Source organism: Triturus cristatus, chromosome 8 (assembly GCF_964204655.1).
Source record: "Triturus cristatus chromosome 8, aTriCri1.1, whole genome shotgun sequence".
NCBI lineage: Eukaryota > Metazoa > Chordata > Amphibia > Caudata > Salamandridae > Triturus > Triturus cristatus.
This window is the reverse complement of record NC_140591.1, coordinates 750,325,243-750,341,341: the sequence shown is the minus strand read 5'-3', so window position 1 is coordinate 750,341,341 and position 16,099 is coordinate 750,325,243. Positions and strand designations below refer to the sequence as shown.

At 50.2% G+C, this 16,099-nt stretch overlaps 1 protein-coding gene across 3 annotated transcripts in view; it reads left to right on the top strand.

Moving 5' to 3' along the window:
- Positions 1-16,099, top strand: part of COL4A1 (collagen type IV alpha 1 chain) — a 626,471-nt gene that overhangs the window by 399,267 nt on the left and 211,105 nt on the right. For all 3 annotated transcript variants that reach the window (XM_085622171.1, XM_085622169.1, XM_085622170.1), the window contains exon 26: positions 5,484-5,652. In XM_085622171.1, the coding sequence (XP_085478297.1) occupies positions 5,484-5,652 (169 nt within the window). The remainder of the gene's footprint in view (positions 1-5,483; positions 5,653-16,099) is intronic.

Here is a 16,099-nt window from a genome sequence, read left to right as displayed (position 1 = left end):
TTCTCCTGCCGCACAACCACCGCGGTTAGGCCACGCCCCCGCCTGGGACAACTCCTGCCTGCAAGGCCCACCAGTGTTCTGTCAGCATACGCTCAGCACTGCAGGCTGCACCTCCACGTGCCCATGAGCCACCTTACCTGCCGGGCCCACCAGTGAAGTTGCCTGCCCTCACTCAGCCCAACTGTTTGGCCCTCGGCGCTGCTCCTCTGCCCTGCGGCCTCTGCTGCCCGCCCCCACCAGTGTGGCACTCGTGGGCTGATCTTCGCCAGCCCGGCATCTCTTGCCGAGACCGCCATGGGGGACAATGATCAAGCTGCAGTACCCGCCCATCCCCCCTTCCAACACGCGGCCTCTGGAGGATCCAGCAACAGCATCCCCCAGCTGGAAAATATGGATTGAGTGCCTAAACAATTACTTCATCGCAACCCGTGAGACCGACGAAGCGGTGAAGAGGTCGTTGCTGCTGCAATACCCTGGGGATGAAATCTTTAACCTCTTTAAACACCTTCCTAACACAGGAGCAGCCACGGACTACAAAGCTGTGGTGACCGCGCTAGACGCCCACTTTGACCCCCAACTGAACCCTGATTTTGAACGGTTCTAGCTGCGTCAAGCCCGCCAGAGAGAAGGGGAGTCCATGGACACATTCTACGCCCGGTTACGCGAACTCGCCAGCACGTGCACCAAAGATGACCAACCAAAGGAGATCAGGGCGCAGCTCATCCAAGGATACAGAGACAAGACGCTGAGAGGCCTCATCTTATGCCAACCGAAGATCGCGCTAGAAGATATGTTGATACTGGCGAGGTTGCACGGCCTGTCTGCGGCCTGGGCGAACGAGATGGACCAGGCGCTCATCAAGCCCCAAGGACGGTCTGACGCCATCAAGACGGAGCGGGCAGATGCCCTCAGAACCAAACCGAAGGGAGATTTCTTCAGGAAACCAAAGCCGGAAACATCAAAACCGAGATGTGGATACTGCGGCCATGAGCCACACGCAGCAATAGACTGTCCCGCACAGGGGAAGACCTGTACCAATTGCGGGGTACCCAAACACAGTGCCACCGTGTGCCGAAGGCGAAACAGAGGACGTGACTACCGAAACCAGAGACCCCCAACACGGGTGGTACGACAACTGTCGATGACAGAAACAGCACCATCCGAAGACACCCAAAGAAAAGGCAGAAGGTACCAGGGGCCAGTCGAAGACTCTTCAGAAGAAGATGATGAAGAAGTATACCTAATCTCATTCGCACATGAGCTCAAGTGACGCCGCAGGCCCCAGCCAACGTGCATGATCCATGTCGCAGGAACCGAGATAAAAGCAGTCATCGACACCGGAGTGACTGTGAATGTAATGGGCCTCTAACAATATCGGCGTCTACGACCATGTCCACCAGTGACGCCGACCAAGACCAGGATATTTGCATACGGGGCGGACACACCTCTTCTGTTTAAAGGGAAGATTTCAGTCCCCATCAAAGCAGATAACCTGGAAGTCACGGCAATGATCCATATAATCGACAGGGAAGCAGACACCTTACTGAGCAGCCACACGGCAGAGGACCTGGGCCTCGTCTCGTTTGCCAGGAGAATCCAAACCCACCAAGTAGAGGAGCTACTCAGCCAGTTCCCTGAGCTATTCCAAGGACTTGGATGCATCAAGTGTGATCCCATCAAATTACACATTGACAAGACAGTTGCCCCAGTCGCTCTACGACACATAAGAGTACCATACCATCTACGGCCGCCGGTGGAGAAGGAGTTGGAAACCCTGGAAGAGCAAGGCGTCATCGAATAGGTTTCAGGACCAATGGCGTGGGTGTCCCCGATGTTCATCGCGGAAAAACCGAAGCAGCCAGGAGCCATACGCCTCTGCATCGACATGAGGCTACCGAACAAAGCCATCCAAAGGGAACACCAACGATGGACAACATTATTGCAGACGTCAACGGGTCCAAGTGGTTTTCGAAGAAAGATTTCAATGCAGGATACCACTAACTTCCTTTTTCAGAAGAAAGCCGTTACATCACCACTTTCAGCACCCACCTGGGACTATGAAGATACAAAAGGCTCACTTTCGGGATATCCTCAGCAGCGGAAGTATTCCAAAATACGATACGGGAGATACTGTCGGGATTACCAGGAGTGCTAAACGTCAGCGACGATATCTTGATCCATTCAGCAACCGCCGCTGATTACCACAGACATCTCCGCAATACCTTAAAACGTCTCAGTGAGTACGGAGCAACGCTACAAAGAGACAAGTGTCAATTCTTTCAACCATCCCTCGAGTTCTTTGGCAATGTGTTCAATCAGGAAGGCATCCAAGTGGACCCGAGGAAGTCACACGCCATCAAGAACACCCGAAGTGTGAAGCTTTCTGGAATGGCCACATATTGGCGGAGATTCATTCCAGGACTAGCTACCCGGGCAGATCAGCTCAAAGCCCTTACCAGGACGGACACCAAGTGGCAATGGGGCCAGAAAGAGGAGGAGGCGTTTCAAGGCATAAAAGATCCACTCCTGGAAGAAGCCACGCCGGCATATTTCGATCCAGCGAAAAGAACAGAAGTGCTCGTCGACGCAAGCCCAGTAGGACTAGAAGCAGGGCTGGCCCAAGAACACGAACCCGGGCAATGGGCAGCCCTGGTGTTCGCCAGTAAGTCACTCATGCTCACCGAAACAAGATATGCTCAGATCGAGCGGGAAGCACTAGCCATAAAATGGGCCTGTAGCCATTTCCATCTATATTTAACGGGACAGCCGTTCACCATGGTCACCGACCACCAGCCCCTCGTTCCTCTCTTCAAAGGAACTACACCTCACCCCCCTCTCCGAATTGAGCAATGGGCAGTCCAGCTACAGCCATACGAGATGGAGGAGGTATACTGGCTGGGAGCCAAAAACCCAGCTGATTTCCTGTCGAGGCACTCCATCCCGCAAGAGACACAGGAAGACACCAAAGGTACAGAACACTACGTACACCTGGTATCAATGGCTGCCTGCCCCCAAACCATGACCCTGGATGACATCAAGGAAGCTGCCGCCACTGACGCAGTGTATGCCAGAACTCTACAAGCCATCCAAGAAGGGGCGTAGACAAATTACCTCCGCCAAGCCAACTCCAGGAGCCCGGAAGATCAAGAAAACCTGGCGAAGATATGGCGAATAAGAAACAAACTCAGTGCTATGGGGGACGGTATCCTACTGAGAGGATCAAGGCTAGTAATACCTCAAACACTAAAGCACCGCGCAACCCAGTTAGCTCACGGAGGCCATCAGGGAGCAATGAAGATGAAGGCACGGATGAGAGAAAAAGTATGGTTCCCAGAACTAGAGAAAATGGTTGAGGATTTTGTCTGTCACTGTCCACCGTGCCAACTGACGAGCGCCCCAGAAAAACTGACTCCAGTGATTACTGAAGAAGCATGCACCGCCCCATGGTCTAAAGGGAGCATAGAGGGAAACCCACGTTAGTGCTCATAGACGCCTTCTCGAAGTACCCCATAGTGGAGCCGGTTGTGTCCACCGCATTCAACCACGTGGACACCGTCCTGGAAAAAGTATTCGCTATGTTTGGGTTTTCCCACGAGATCCGCAGCGACAATGGGCCACCATTCCACGGAACAGAATTGGCCACATTCCTAGGACAGCGAGGGATACATCACCGGCAAGTCATGCCTCATTGGCCACAAGCTAACGGCGATGTTGAACGTTTTATGCACACGCTAAACAAGATGTTCCGCATAGCAGTGGTCGAACAGGCCGACCCAGAGAAGCGGCTTCACGAGTTCATGAGAGAGTACCGGAGCACTCCCCACTGCACCACACAGAGGAACCCCTGGTCGCTGATGATCTACGGCCCAAGAAGGGACTTCCTCCCCACATGTCCAGGATGGGTGTCACTGCCTCTTGAAGCAGAGGCAACGCAAGACCGGAGAATTCGTCAAAACCAACGAGTAAGCCTCCGCCGCCATGCCACCACAAAGACACTCCGAACAGGGACCACCATCCTCCTCAGGGACCGTCGCCCAGGTGGAAAATTCAGAACGAACTACGGGGCCTGGACAGTCACTGCAAACAACGGAACCATGATAACTGCACAGAGAGGAAATGAAGGAGTGTCCCGAAACATCTCGTGGTTCAAGGAAATCCCGGCTGAACATCCGACGGGACCCCTCAAGAATCAACCAGGTGGCCCGGCCATCACAGCGCAAGAAGACCCAAGCGGAGGATCAGGGAGCGAGGGAGGCAGGGGGACACAGGAGGCTACCATCTCACCACCCCCCGGCCAGCCTCCAAACGGCACAACCCCTGACAGCAAGCGGCTGCGAAGCTGTCCTCAGGGGTATAACCTGCGTCCAAATCCTCATCCAAACCAGCACCTGCAAGACTTTGTTTGCTGATGATGCAAGACCAACGCTACTGCACTCTGTACAGGTACCCCGAACCTGTGTGCCCGTCACACTGTTTGAACTGATTGAACTGTTTATTTTCAAAGGACTGAGTTGGGAAGGAATGTAATGGTTAGCAGTCCTGTTGCAACAGGACCGCCACACATCATCCACAGGCCAGGCGTGGCCTGCGGGGTTCAATAAAAGGAAGCACCCGCTCAGGGGCTGGACTCCCAGCTACTCACTAATGTGTGGTGTGGGTCACTTGCTCCAGCGCCCGCATACCCTGAATGCACCTAAGGTCCCTGCGGGGCACCTCAGTACAGAGACGAGGGAGAGACTTGAAAAGACTTTATGGGTAACATTTCTAAATCATTAAATGACAGTCTCTCACATAGAAACCTACGGTCAAATGCCCCGAAAGAAAAATTCACATTCCGCACACAGTAAATAAACTCATTGCCTTGAAGTTAGGGTTGGAAATTTCACGTGCAAACTTTTGTGAAGTTTACAAATGCTGTAGTTAAGGAAGAATTTTCTTGCAAAAACGGTTTGGTGGGGAAATTAATAGATAACCCCAAAACATCTCCTGACACCAGAGCTGCCATGAAGGTTGTTAATGATAACAACTTACGTATTTTTAACTTGGATTCCCATTGAAACAGATGCACAGTGTGTGGGCTATAAATTATGTAAAAAATATTCTGGTCCCGCTCTTTCATGTGAATTTTGCAAATGATGGTTTCCTTTGCTGGCTAGCACCCATGACCTCTCCATAGATCCACTTATGTTAGGATGGATTTGTATATCTGGAGTGTTTTTCAGCTTTGCCATTTTCACAGCCCAGAGCACAAATACATACTACTGACCCTGATATACAAATCTATCTTACATGAGTACAGGTGATATACTCATAGAAATTCAAGATTACGCCAGGAGTAAATCAAGAGTAAGTTACAAGTATTCACAAACATTTGTGGAACAGGATCATTGAGAGGATATTACAAGTAGACTTTTTTGCCTGCCTACTGACTTTGAATGAACTTTTTTTACAATGTTTGACATGCTTAATTTTGGTATCTTAAGGGCGCATTGGGTTTCAAAGGTGAGCGTGGACCACCTGGTGATGCTGGATTTCCTGGACTTAAAGGTGATAGAGGCCAGCCCGGCCCTCCAGGATTTGGCCCATCAGGCGTGCCTGGTGACAAAGGCTATCAGGGTGTTCCAGGCATTTCCGGGGCAGCTGGATATCCAGGTACATGAGAATTGATCCCATAGTTATGTGCAAGAATTATGTTGTGTATCTGCTTTCAACATCATCACCATAACTTTTTTGCGGAATTTCTGATAGCTCTATTCATATCTCTGTTGAACATCTTTCAGAGGCATTGCAAATTGTACAACACAAATAATAGCTCAGAGCCTTGGAAGGTGGCATGTCAAACAGGTCATACATGGGAAAATAAGCCCTACTTTGGGGATCTTCTTGCCAAAAAAGAGTAATCCAGTTGGTTGCATGCCACAAATTGAGCAAAAAATATTGTGGTACATAATTATCATACCCGGACCTCGGCTACAAAAATATTGCGAAAGTAAGTTTTATATATGCAAATATAGATTTACTCTTAACTCCATAAATATGCAGGTAAGCATAGTATACCTATATTTATCAATACATACTTTCATTTGAAGTATGATATTAGAATTCGATAGTTTAGTTGCGTACTGAACTAGTTGAGTACACCCCTCTACCACATCCATGCAAGATTTACTCCAAACATTCATTTCATGGTCTAATCTTCTGATGTCAATGGACATGCCCTGAATGACAAGTACTACAAACAGCTGTAGCTAAACTAGAGCAATCCTCTTCCACATAAAGTGCAACTAACACCATAGTCCAGTTCATCCCGACATCCTGACAGTAAGAGACTCTATGATCTCCTCATTATCTGATGGCAAAGCTTGGGTGAAAACTCATCAAAGCAAGGGTTGTCAGAAACATCTGAACGGTTGACAATATAAGCGAGAAACATCGTGGGCGAAAAGTTACAGTAAGCTCAGTGAACTACAGCTTGTGAATTTGTGTGTTTTTATGTTTTTTAAATGTTTGTTTTTATCTCATTTCAACAGCTAACTATAATGCCAATTTAACCCGAAATATCTGAATTAAAATCCATCTCTAATTTCCATATTGCAGGCAATGTGTGTCATCCCTGTAATAAAGAAACAATATAGTCACTCAAATGTAATAACTTATTGCAGTTGGGTTCTGATATCACAATGCCTGCTGCGAGAGTTGTCAGAGGAGAAAGGCAGGCCACAGCGTATAATTAAAGTGGCACATTAAAAAACAGGACATGGCTATTCCTTTTTCTGCTCAGTTTTTCCAGATGAACAGTGATAAGCAGAAAGGAGATATTTATGGCGACGTGTTTATTTTTCTGTGCTTTAGATAATCATAGAAAAGATAGAATGTTTCTACATTTTTGTACCCATTCTTAGCTACAGTGGTTTTTCTAAAACTAAACCGATTCTAATATTTTTTTGCAGCAAATATTCAACTGCATTTGGAATGCGTGTAATTTTGCACTTCAGATCCTAATTTTATTCTTCATGTTCACAAACATCCTATCTCCTTCATAGGAAAGAACACCACATAAATGATACAAGTAGTTTGTGGAAAGGGTTATGGTGTGACCATGTATTATAAAGAGTATACTTCCACCTACCATACATTAAAAGGATATTGCAAGTCATCTCAGAGTTCCATGACCTTGTGAAGGAACTCATCCTTTAGTCTAAGTCATCTATATGATAAAGGAATTCCTCAGAAACTAGCAATATCCTTATAAGGTATAGTGGGGTACTTTTATCCCATATATATAGACAAAGCGTTTTTTGTTTTGCCAATAGCTTTGGTCCCATTTGACGAATCTCCACTAGTGTACCACTCACTTCAGCTGCTGTCTGGAAAGATTTGGGGTGATTCGTCAACCAGAGGACGAGAGAAAGGGGGGCCCCAAAACATGTTTTCCCCAAGCAATTTCCCATAGGGATGTTGAACTCGACTACAGCCCGACCCGCTGAACACAGTAACACCAAATTTGGCAGAAAGCTAGATCTTAGTCTAGAAAGAGTGCCGTTCATAATTTCATGTAAATCCATTCAGTAGTTTTGAATTTATTAAAGGAAAAAGAAATAAAGCTATTTAGAAATGTGTATCCTTCGTGGATCTGACAGATCTGATGGTGAGATCTGATTGGCTTCAACCAGGAAGTGTTGGCAGCCATCTTAGGACTCAGACTCGTCCGACTCCCCCCACAAAAGGATAAAAAAACAATAAGGGCCAGGGTAGGAATACCCTGATCCCCTAGGCCTAGCGGTGGAGTCACACAGGAACCCCGCCGGGGTACAAACATGCTGCAAAATCATGGAGGATCCGCGAGTAAGCAACAAAGAAGTTTTTCCTAAAGCCCCCTGGGAGGTGGGGGAATACCTTTTATGTCAAGGAGGAGGAGGGCACACGCAGTCCCCCTGCCCAGGCCGATTTTGGTCCTGGGGACCACCAACCATGGGTCTAGCCATCCCAAATGAAGGTGAGGTGGGCACACAGGGACACACCCCCCGGTGCCCAGCCATTAAAAATATAAGGGGAGAAGGGCCACGTGGCCCCCCGTCCCTGGCCGGTTTCTGCCCCTGGGTCCCCAACTCCCAGGGCCAGGCTGTGCAACGAAATTGGAGGGCATTGTGTTCGGCCTTGGTGACCACCAACCCCAGGTCTAGCCATCCAAAGTTAAGGGGAGGTGGGCACATGGGGACATGCCCCCCGGCACCCAGCCATAAAAAAAAAAGAAGAGAAGGGCTGCATGGGCTCCCCTTCCTATTCGTTTTCGGTCCCGGGGACCCCACCCCCGGGTCCAGGCTGTGCAAAGAAAGGGGAGGGGGCCATGATCGGCCATGGGGACTCCACGTCCCGGGACACGGCTGTGCCTTGCAAAGGGAGGGGGCCATGCGGGCCCCCCTCCCAGAGCCATTAATGGCCCTGGGGACCTCATCCCCGGGTTCGAGCTCAATCAATCAATCAATCATCGTATTTATATAGCGCACTACTTACCCAGATGGTCTCAAGGCGCTGGGAGGGGGGGGATCCACTACTGCTCGAACAGCCAGGTCTTGAGTTGCCTCCTGAAGGCGAGGTGGTCCTGGGTCAGGCGGAGGTGGGTGGGGAGGGAGTTCCATGTCTTGGCGGCGAGGTAGGAGAAGGACCGCCCCCCTGTGGTGGCTCTGCGGATGCGGGGGACGGCGGCGAGGGCGTGGCTGGTCGAACGGAGCTGGCGTTTGGGAGCGTAGAAGTTGAGGCGGCCGTTGAGGTATCCTGGGCCTTGGCTGTGTAGGGCTTTGTGTGCGTGGGTGAGGAGACAGAAGGTGATTATCTTGTTGACCGGGAGCAAATGCAGATCTCTCAGGTGTCCGGAGATGTGGCTGCGACGGGGGATGTCCAGGATGAGTCGTGCTGAGGCGTTCTGGATCCGCTGGAGTCTCTTCTGGAGTTTGGCGGTGGTTCCGGCGTGGAGGGTGTTGCCGTAGTCCAGACGGCTGGTGACGAGGGCCTGGGTGACCGTCTTCCTGGTCTCGGTGGGGATCCACCGGAAGATCTTACGTAGCATGCGCAGGATATTGAAGCACGACGAGGAGACGGCGTTGACTTGTCTGGTCATGGAGAGGGAGGAGTCCAGGATGAAGCCCAGGTTGTGTGCGTGGTCTGTTGGTTTGGGTGCGCTGCCTAGGGCGGGGGGCCACCAGGAGTCGTCCCAGGCGGAGGGTGAGGATCACAGGATGAGGACTTCCGTCTTGTCCGAGTTCAGTTTCAGGCGGCTGTTCTTCATCCATTTGGCTACCTCTTTCATCCCTTCGTGAAGGTTGGCTCTGGCGGTGGCGGGGTCGTTGGTAAGGGAGAGGATCAGCTGGGTGTCGTCGGCGTAGGAGATGATGTTGAGGTTGTGCTGGCGTGCGATGTCTGCGAGAGGGCTCATGTAGATGTTGAAGAGGGTTGGACTGAGTGAGGAGCCTTGAGAGACGCCGCAGATGACTTCGGTGGTTTCGTATCTGAACGGGGGGAGGCGGACTCTCTGTGTCCTTCCAGCGAGGAAGGAGATGATCCACTCCAGTGCCTTCTCTCGGACTCCGACGTTGCTGAGGCGTTGTACTAGGGTGCGGTGGCAGACAGTGTCGAAGGCCGCGGAGAGGTCGAGGAGGATGAGGGCCGCTGTTTCTCCGTTGTCGAGCAGCGCTCGGATGTCATCGGTGACTGCGATCAGGGCGGTCTCGGTGCTGTGGTTGGTCCGGAAGCCAGACTGCGAGGGGTCGAGGGAGCCGTTCGTCTCCAGGAAGGCGGCCAGCTGCTTGTTGACGGTCTTCTCGATGACTTTTGCAGGAAACGGGAGCAGCGAGATGGGGCGGTATTTCTTGAGGTCGGCGGGGTCAGCCGATGGCTTCTTGAGTAGAGCGCTGAGTTCGGCGTGTTTCCAGCTCTCCGGGAAGGTAGCGGTGTCGAAGGAGGTGTTGATGATGTCCCGCAGGTGGGGTGCGATGATAGCGTCGGCCTTGTTGAAGACGTGGTGAGGGCAGGGGTCGGTTGGAGATCCGGAGTGGATGGAGTTCATCGTGCGGACGTTGTCTTCGGTGCTGATCGGTGTCCAGGAGCGGAGGGTGGTGGTGGGGGGCGGTGGTTCGGTCGTGGTGCTCGTCGGTTGAGTGCTGAAGCTGTTGTGTATGTCCGCGATCTTGTTGTGGAAGTAGGAGGCGAGGGAGTTGCAGAGGTCTTGCGAAGGGGTGATGTCGTTGTTTCCGGCGTTGGGGTTGGAGAGCTCTTTGACGATGTTGAAGAGTTCTTTGCTGTTGTGTGCGTTGTTGTCCAGTCGTTCCTTGAATGCAGTTTTCTTGGTGGCGCGGATGAGTTGGTGGTGTTTCCGGGTGGCGAGCTTGAGGGCAGTCATGTTGTCAGGTGTTGGGTCTCTGTGCCAGGTTCTCTTGTGGGCTCGGCAGTTCCTCTTGGAGCTCTTGAGTTTGTCGGTGAACCATGGGGCTTTCTTGCTGCCGGGTCTGCTGGGCGGGGTCCTCAGGGGGGCGAGCTCGTTTGCGCAGTCGCTGATCCACTTCGTGAGGTTGGTGGCCGCCTGGCTAGGGTTCGTTGTGCTGGTGGGGGGGTTCGTGCTCAGGGAGGAAGCGAGCTGGTCGGCTGTGATCTTGTTCCAATTCCTGCGTGCAGCCTGTTGCTGGTGGTGGTGGATCGTGGTCCTTGCGAAGCTGAAGTGGACGCAGCTGTGGTCCGTCCAGTGGAGTCCGGTGGCGTGGCTGAAGGCGATGTCCTTGCTGGATGAGAAGACGGGGTCGAGTGTGTGTCCGGCATCGTGGGTGGGGGTGGTCACCAGCTGCTTGAGTCCCAGGTTGGCGAGGTTGTCCAGCAGGGTGGTGGTGTTGCGGTCGTTGTTGTTCTCCAGGTGGAAGTTGAGCTGGTGGCCGTGCGGCGCGCAGGGCTCAAGCTATGTCCCGGGTGTGCCCACCCTGGGACATAGAGATTTCCCTGCTCGAACTAGTGGGGCAGGGAATCCTCTGCCTGTTGTCACTTGGTAGAAGCAATTTATAGCTACTTCCAACCAATTTTAAAAAGATTTTCAGCGGGATTTGCTCTGGGTGCGCAAATCCGGCTGAATTTCTTTAAGCCCCCGGGTGGGCCTGGTGCCCACCACCTCTTCGGGCAATCATCAATAAATGCAGGGGCCACCTCCCCAGGGCTTTATTAGTTTAGAAAAAAAGGCATGGGGGGATCCTGCCCCCCCGCAGCCCCAGGGACTACCACCTCCCCAGAACATACATAGATTAAATGCGGAGGTCCATTGCAGATCCCCGGCCCAGGGGACTACCACCTTCCTGGAGCTACACACATGTTGGAGGTGGGCCGTGCGACACCCCCCAGGGCCAGCTCCAGCAATGTCCCATGGTGCCCACCTCCAAAAACTTAAAATAAATCAAATGAAGGGCAGGCCCTGGGGGATGGGGTCCCCAGGGCTAAAACCGTCCCAGGGAAGGGGGGCCACGCAGCCCCTCTTCCTTAAACAATGAAATATTAAAAAAATGGCCCTGCCCCAGGGTATGGGGGCCTCGGGCCAAACTCGGCCTTGGGAGGGAGGCCGGTGGGGGATGGCTTCCCGAGGGCCCAAAAAGTAGTAAGGGAAGGGGGGCGCACAGCCCCCCTTTCCTAAACCGGGCAAAAAAACAGAAGGTGACAACTCACCGGAGGCCCCTCTCTCTCCCTGCATGACTCTGCACACGCACCTCCTGACACTCTCTTGGTTGGGGTTTGAAATCCCCTTCAAGGCTGAGAGTCTTTAGGGGCCAACTAGCCCACCAGTTACCTCCAGTAAGCCCCATACAATGGGATTGCTGAGAGGTGGTCGCAGGCCACACCCCTTTTTACACCACTCAGCAAACGCACCACTTGGCGCTCTGCTGGTGGGGCGATGAGGTCCCCTTGTGTCCTGATGACTTCAGGACTAAAGTGGACTTAATCCCAGAAAGCAGCAGTGTGCCAGGAGGCGCGTTTGCAGGGTGGTGTAAAAAGGGGGCGTGGCCTCTGACCACTTCTCAGCCATCCAGCTGTGTGGGGGTTACTGGAGGTTGCAGTAGGGCTAGTTGGCCCCCAGGGACCCTCAAGAGGGAAGGGGACTTCATCCCCCAGCCAAGAGCGCACCAGGAGACACGTTTGCAGAGCGGTGGAGAAAGGGGGCGCGGCCTGTGAGTGCCTCTCAGCAATCTTACTGTGCGGGGCTTACTGGAGATAACAGGTAGGTTACTTGGCTCCTAAGGACCCCCAGCAGCGAAGGGGACTTAAATCCTCATCCAAGAGCGTGCCAGGGAGCGCGTTTGCAGAGTGGTGGTCAAAGGGGGTATGGCTTGCTATCTGAACTTAGCAATCCTGCTGTGTGGGACTTACTGAAGGTAATAGAAGAGGTAGTTGGCCCCATCCTTGAGGGCCAACTACCGCTCCTGTTACCTTCAGTAAGTCCCACACAGTGGGATTGCTAAGACGTCTCCGAAGGCTATGACCCCTTTCTCCACCACTCTGCAAACGTGCCTCCTGGCACACTTCTGGTTGGGGGATGAAGTCAACTTTACTCCGGAGTGACTTTAGGGGCCAAGAAGCCCTCCTGGTGCCGCCTGTAAGTCCTACGCAGTGGAATTCCTGAGCGCTGGTTGGAGGCCCAGCCCCCTTTCTCCACCACTCTGCAAATGCGACCACTAGTCAAACAAGCATTTGCAATGCAATAGGTCTTGCATTTGCGGAGTTAGAGCTATTGGCATTGTAAATGTAAAAGTTTTTTACTAATTGTTTTCGATTGGAGTGGATGTACGTTGTGTGTAGTGGAATTCTGTGGTATGTTGTGCAGTGACATTATGTTGATAAAAAATATGTGGTATTTAGTGTATAGGAATTATGTGGAGTGGGATCATGTGTTATGGAGAGTAATTATGTAGCATGCTAGTCTCTGTTGTGAAGTGGTAACCTCAGATTTAGCCTTCCTCATTTCCATAGAAGCTAAACTATAAACTCAATGAGACACAAAAAAAAAGAAGCAAACACAGAGGTGCACTTTTGGACATAGTCAGAGGTATGAGGAGGACCACTGGAATTATGCGACTGTTCGGCCGTGCTGTTTTTCACATAATTATACATTTTCCGCATTTGCCACATAATCCATCATCTGCCGCATAATCTGCAGATTTGAACAAAAAAACCTTGTTTCTAGATCAAACTGCTCAAATGTTAACGAACATGTAGCGACACGAGTTGCAGCGCGGTGGAAGGCCCTTTGCAAAGCTGGAATGGTCATGTGTTACTTATTGCTGAATGTGGGTGTTAAATTGGTACTTATGGTGGGCAAACCTGTCTTGCTTCTTTCTGCGCTTCTGTTGTCCCTTTGCACATTTCTCTTGCTTCTTCCTGCACCTTTCTTCCTCTTTCTGTACTTCTCATGCCTCTTTCTGCACTTCTCTTGCTTCTTTCTGCACCTTTCTTCCTTTCTGTACTTCTCTTGCCTATTTTCTGCACACCTCTTCCTCTTTCTACACCACCCTTCTTTTTACACCTCTCTTGCTTCTTTCTGCACCTCTCATGCTTCTTTCTTCTGCACCTCTTTCTGTGCCTTTCTTTCTCTTTCTGCACATGTCTTACCTATGTAGGTGTAGTTAAACATTAGCATTTAAAACCTTAGAAATTCACTGAAGAAACCACAGGTTTTAGGGACGTCATAGTTAGAGATTAGCACGGTTGAGTGCGTGGATGTGTGTGTAGATCTATAAATCAGTGAGTGGGTATGTGCTAACTGATATTGGTGTGTCTATGGTTTCGAGAATGGTAGTCTGTATTTTAGAATGGTTGTATGAAAGGTTCTATTAGGGTGTGAGTAGGTGCATCAGAGATTAAGTGGATGATGCCATCAGTGATGTCATTTGAGATGTCATCAGTGATGTTATCAGTGATGTCACTGACCATGTCATGAGTGATGTAATATGTGACGTCATCAGCAGTGCATTGCAAGGGTGCAAGTTATAGTTAGCTCAGCTAACTATAGCAGCTGAATTTTTCAGTTTGTTTACAAGTAAAAAGTCAGCCTAACTACAACCTCCCTGAAACCTGTGGTTTTTTTCTGTGAATTTCTAAGGTTTTTTAAATGCTAATTTCTAACTATAACGTCCCTGAAAACTGTGTTTTTTCAGTGAATATATATATACATATATATATATATATATGCGTCTATCTATCTATCTATCTATCTATCTATCTATCTATCTATCTATCTATCTATCTATCTATCTATCTATCTATCTATCTATCTATCTATCTATCTATCTATCTATCTATCTATCTCTCTCTCGCTATATATTTATATATATATATATATTACCTACTGGCGGTCGCCAGTAGGTAGTTATAGTTAGGATCTAACGAACCTAAAAAAGAGATCCAAAAAGGTTAAAGGAAAGAGGGAAATGAAAACTACTCCAATAAAGGTTGTGCCTAATACAACCGTGGTCGTGGGGGAGATAAGTATTTCTTTAGGTTACCCTCACACACCCTAGTGGTGTCATGCTTCATCATCGGGTCACCCAGACCCCTAGAAGTCCGGGTTGGCTCGACCACAGTGTTGGGAGTGCTTTTAATATGTTTAAGACAGAGGGGTTAACTAGATAAAATACCTCAGGCAGATCCCCAGTTTCCCTTTATTCTTGGGTCTGTCTGGGTAGTTAACATAGATAAAATGGGTCTTATAGGAGTGTTATGGTCCTAGGACCCTAGTGCCGACATGTTTCAGTCCAAAAAGGGGCCAAAGCCGAGGACCAGAACCAAACAGGTAGCAGGCAGGGCGACCGATCTCAAATAAGACCGCCCATTCTGACTCTCTGGTCCTGTGAGATACAGTCAACCTCTCCGAATTGGATGGAGCCTGGCAGTTGACACACATCCACTCTTACATAGTATCACGTGGAGCAGCTACTCTGCCCTCACCATACTGACAGGATAGGGACAGCCCATCCCAGTAATTTCACTCACATAGGGGAGATACATCCTTGCCCTGAAGAAAGTCCTGGACCATTTTTTGGCCCCTTTTTGGACTGAAACATGTCGGCACTAGGGTCCTAGGACCATAACACTCCCCCACGACCACGGTTGTATTAGGCACAACCTTTATTGGAGTAGTTTTCATTTCCCTCTTTCCTTTAACCTTTTTGGATCTCTTTTTTAGGTTCGTTAGAGTATTTTTTGTGAATATAGTTTGTGGGGAGGATATACTCTATACAATCCTGCCTCTCTTACCCTTTAAGTCATTGGGATTTCCCAGTGCCTTGTTGTGTTACAGTTAGGACCCTGTTTCCATAGGAAAACCGCAACATTCTATTTGGAATAACTTTGGCGCCGGTCGACGAATCCTCGCGAAATTTTCGAAACTAATGGGGCGCTACGCTCCGCTCCTACCCTGAAAGTCTCGGGGGGATTCGTCAAGCGGGGGCTGAGAAAAAAGGGGGGTCCCAAAACGCGTTTTCCCCATGCATTTTTCCATAGGACCTTTAGACACAGCTACAGCCTCAATGGCTGATCCGAATTACTTGAAATTTGGCAGAGAGGTAGTCTACAGGTCAAGGAAGTGCCTTTTGTAGGTCTGGTGTAAATCTGTTCAGTAGTTCCTGAGAAAATAGCATTTAAATCAATATATATATCTGTGGCAGCTTACCGTGCGCTTACCGTGCGCTTACGGTAAGCTTACCGTACGTGTACGGTGCCGTGCGCGAGCGCGATTCTGATTGGCTGTTAGATCTTAGTAAACATTCGAATCGGTCGAAACCAGGAAATGGCGGCCGCCATTTTCTCTCTCGCACTCTGAGGGGGGGAGGAAAAACAAAGTTGGATATCAGGAAAACGGGCAGGCTAGACAGCTCCTAACCACCTAGCCTTGGTTAGGGTGTCCCAAAAGGACCCCCAAGGGCAAAAATTCTTTTTTTTTTTTAAAACGCCGATTGCGCTTACCGTACGCGTACGGTTAAAAATAATAAAAAAAAAAAAAATTACCTCAATTTCCCCCCCCCGTGTGCAAAAGGTGCCCGCAGTGCACCGTTAGTGCATGGCATATTTAGACAATGAA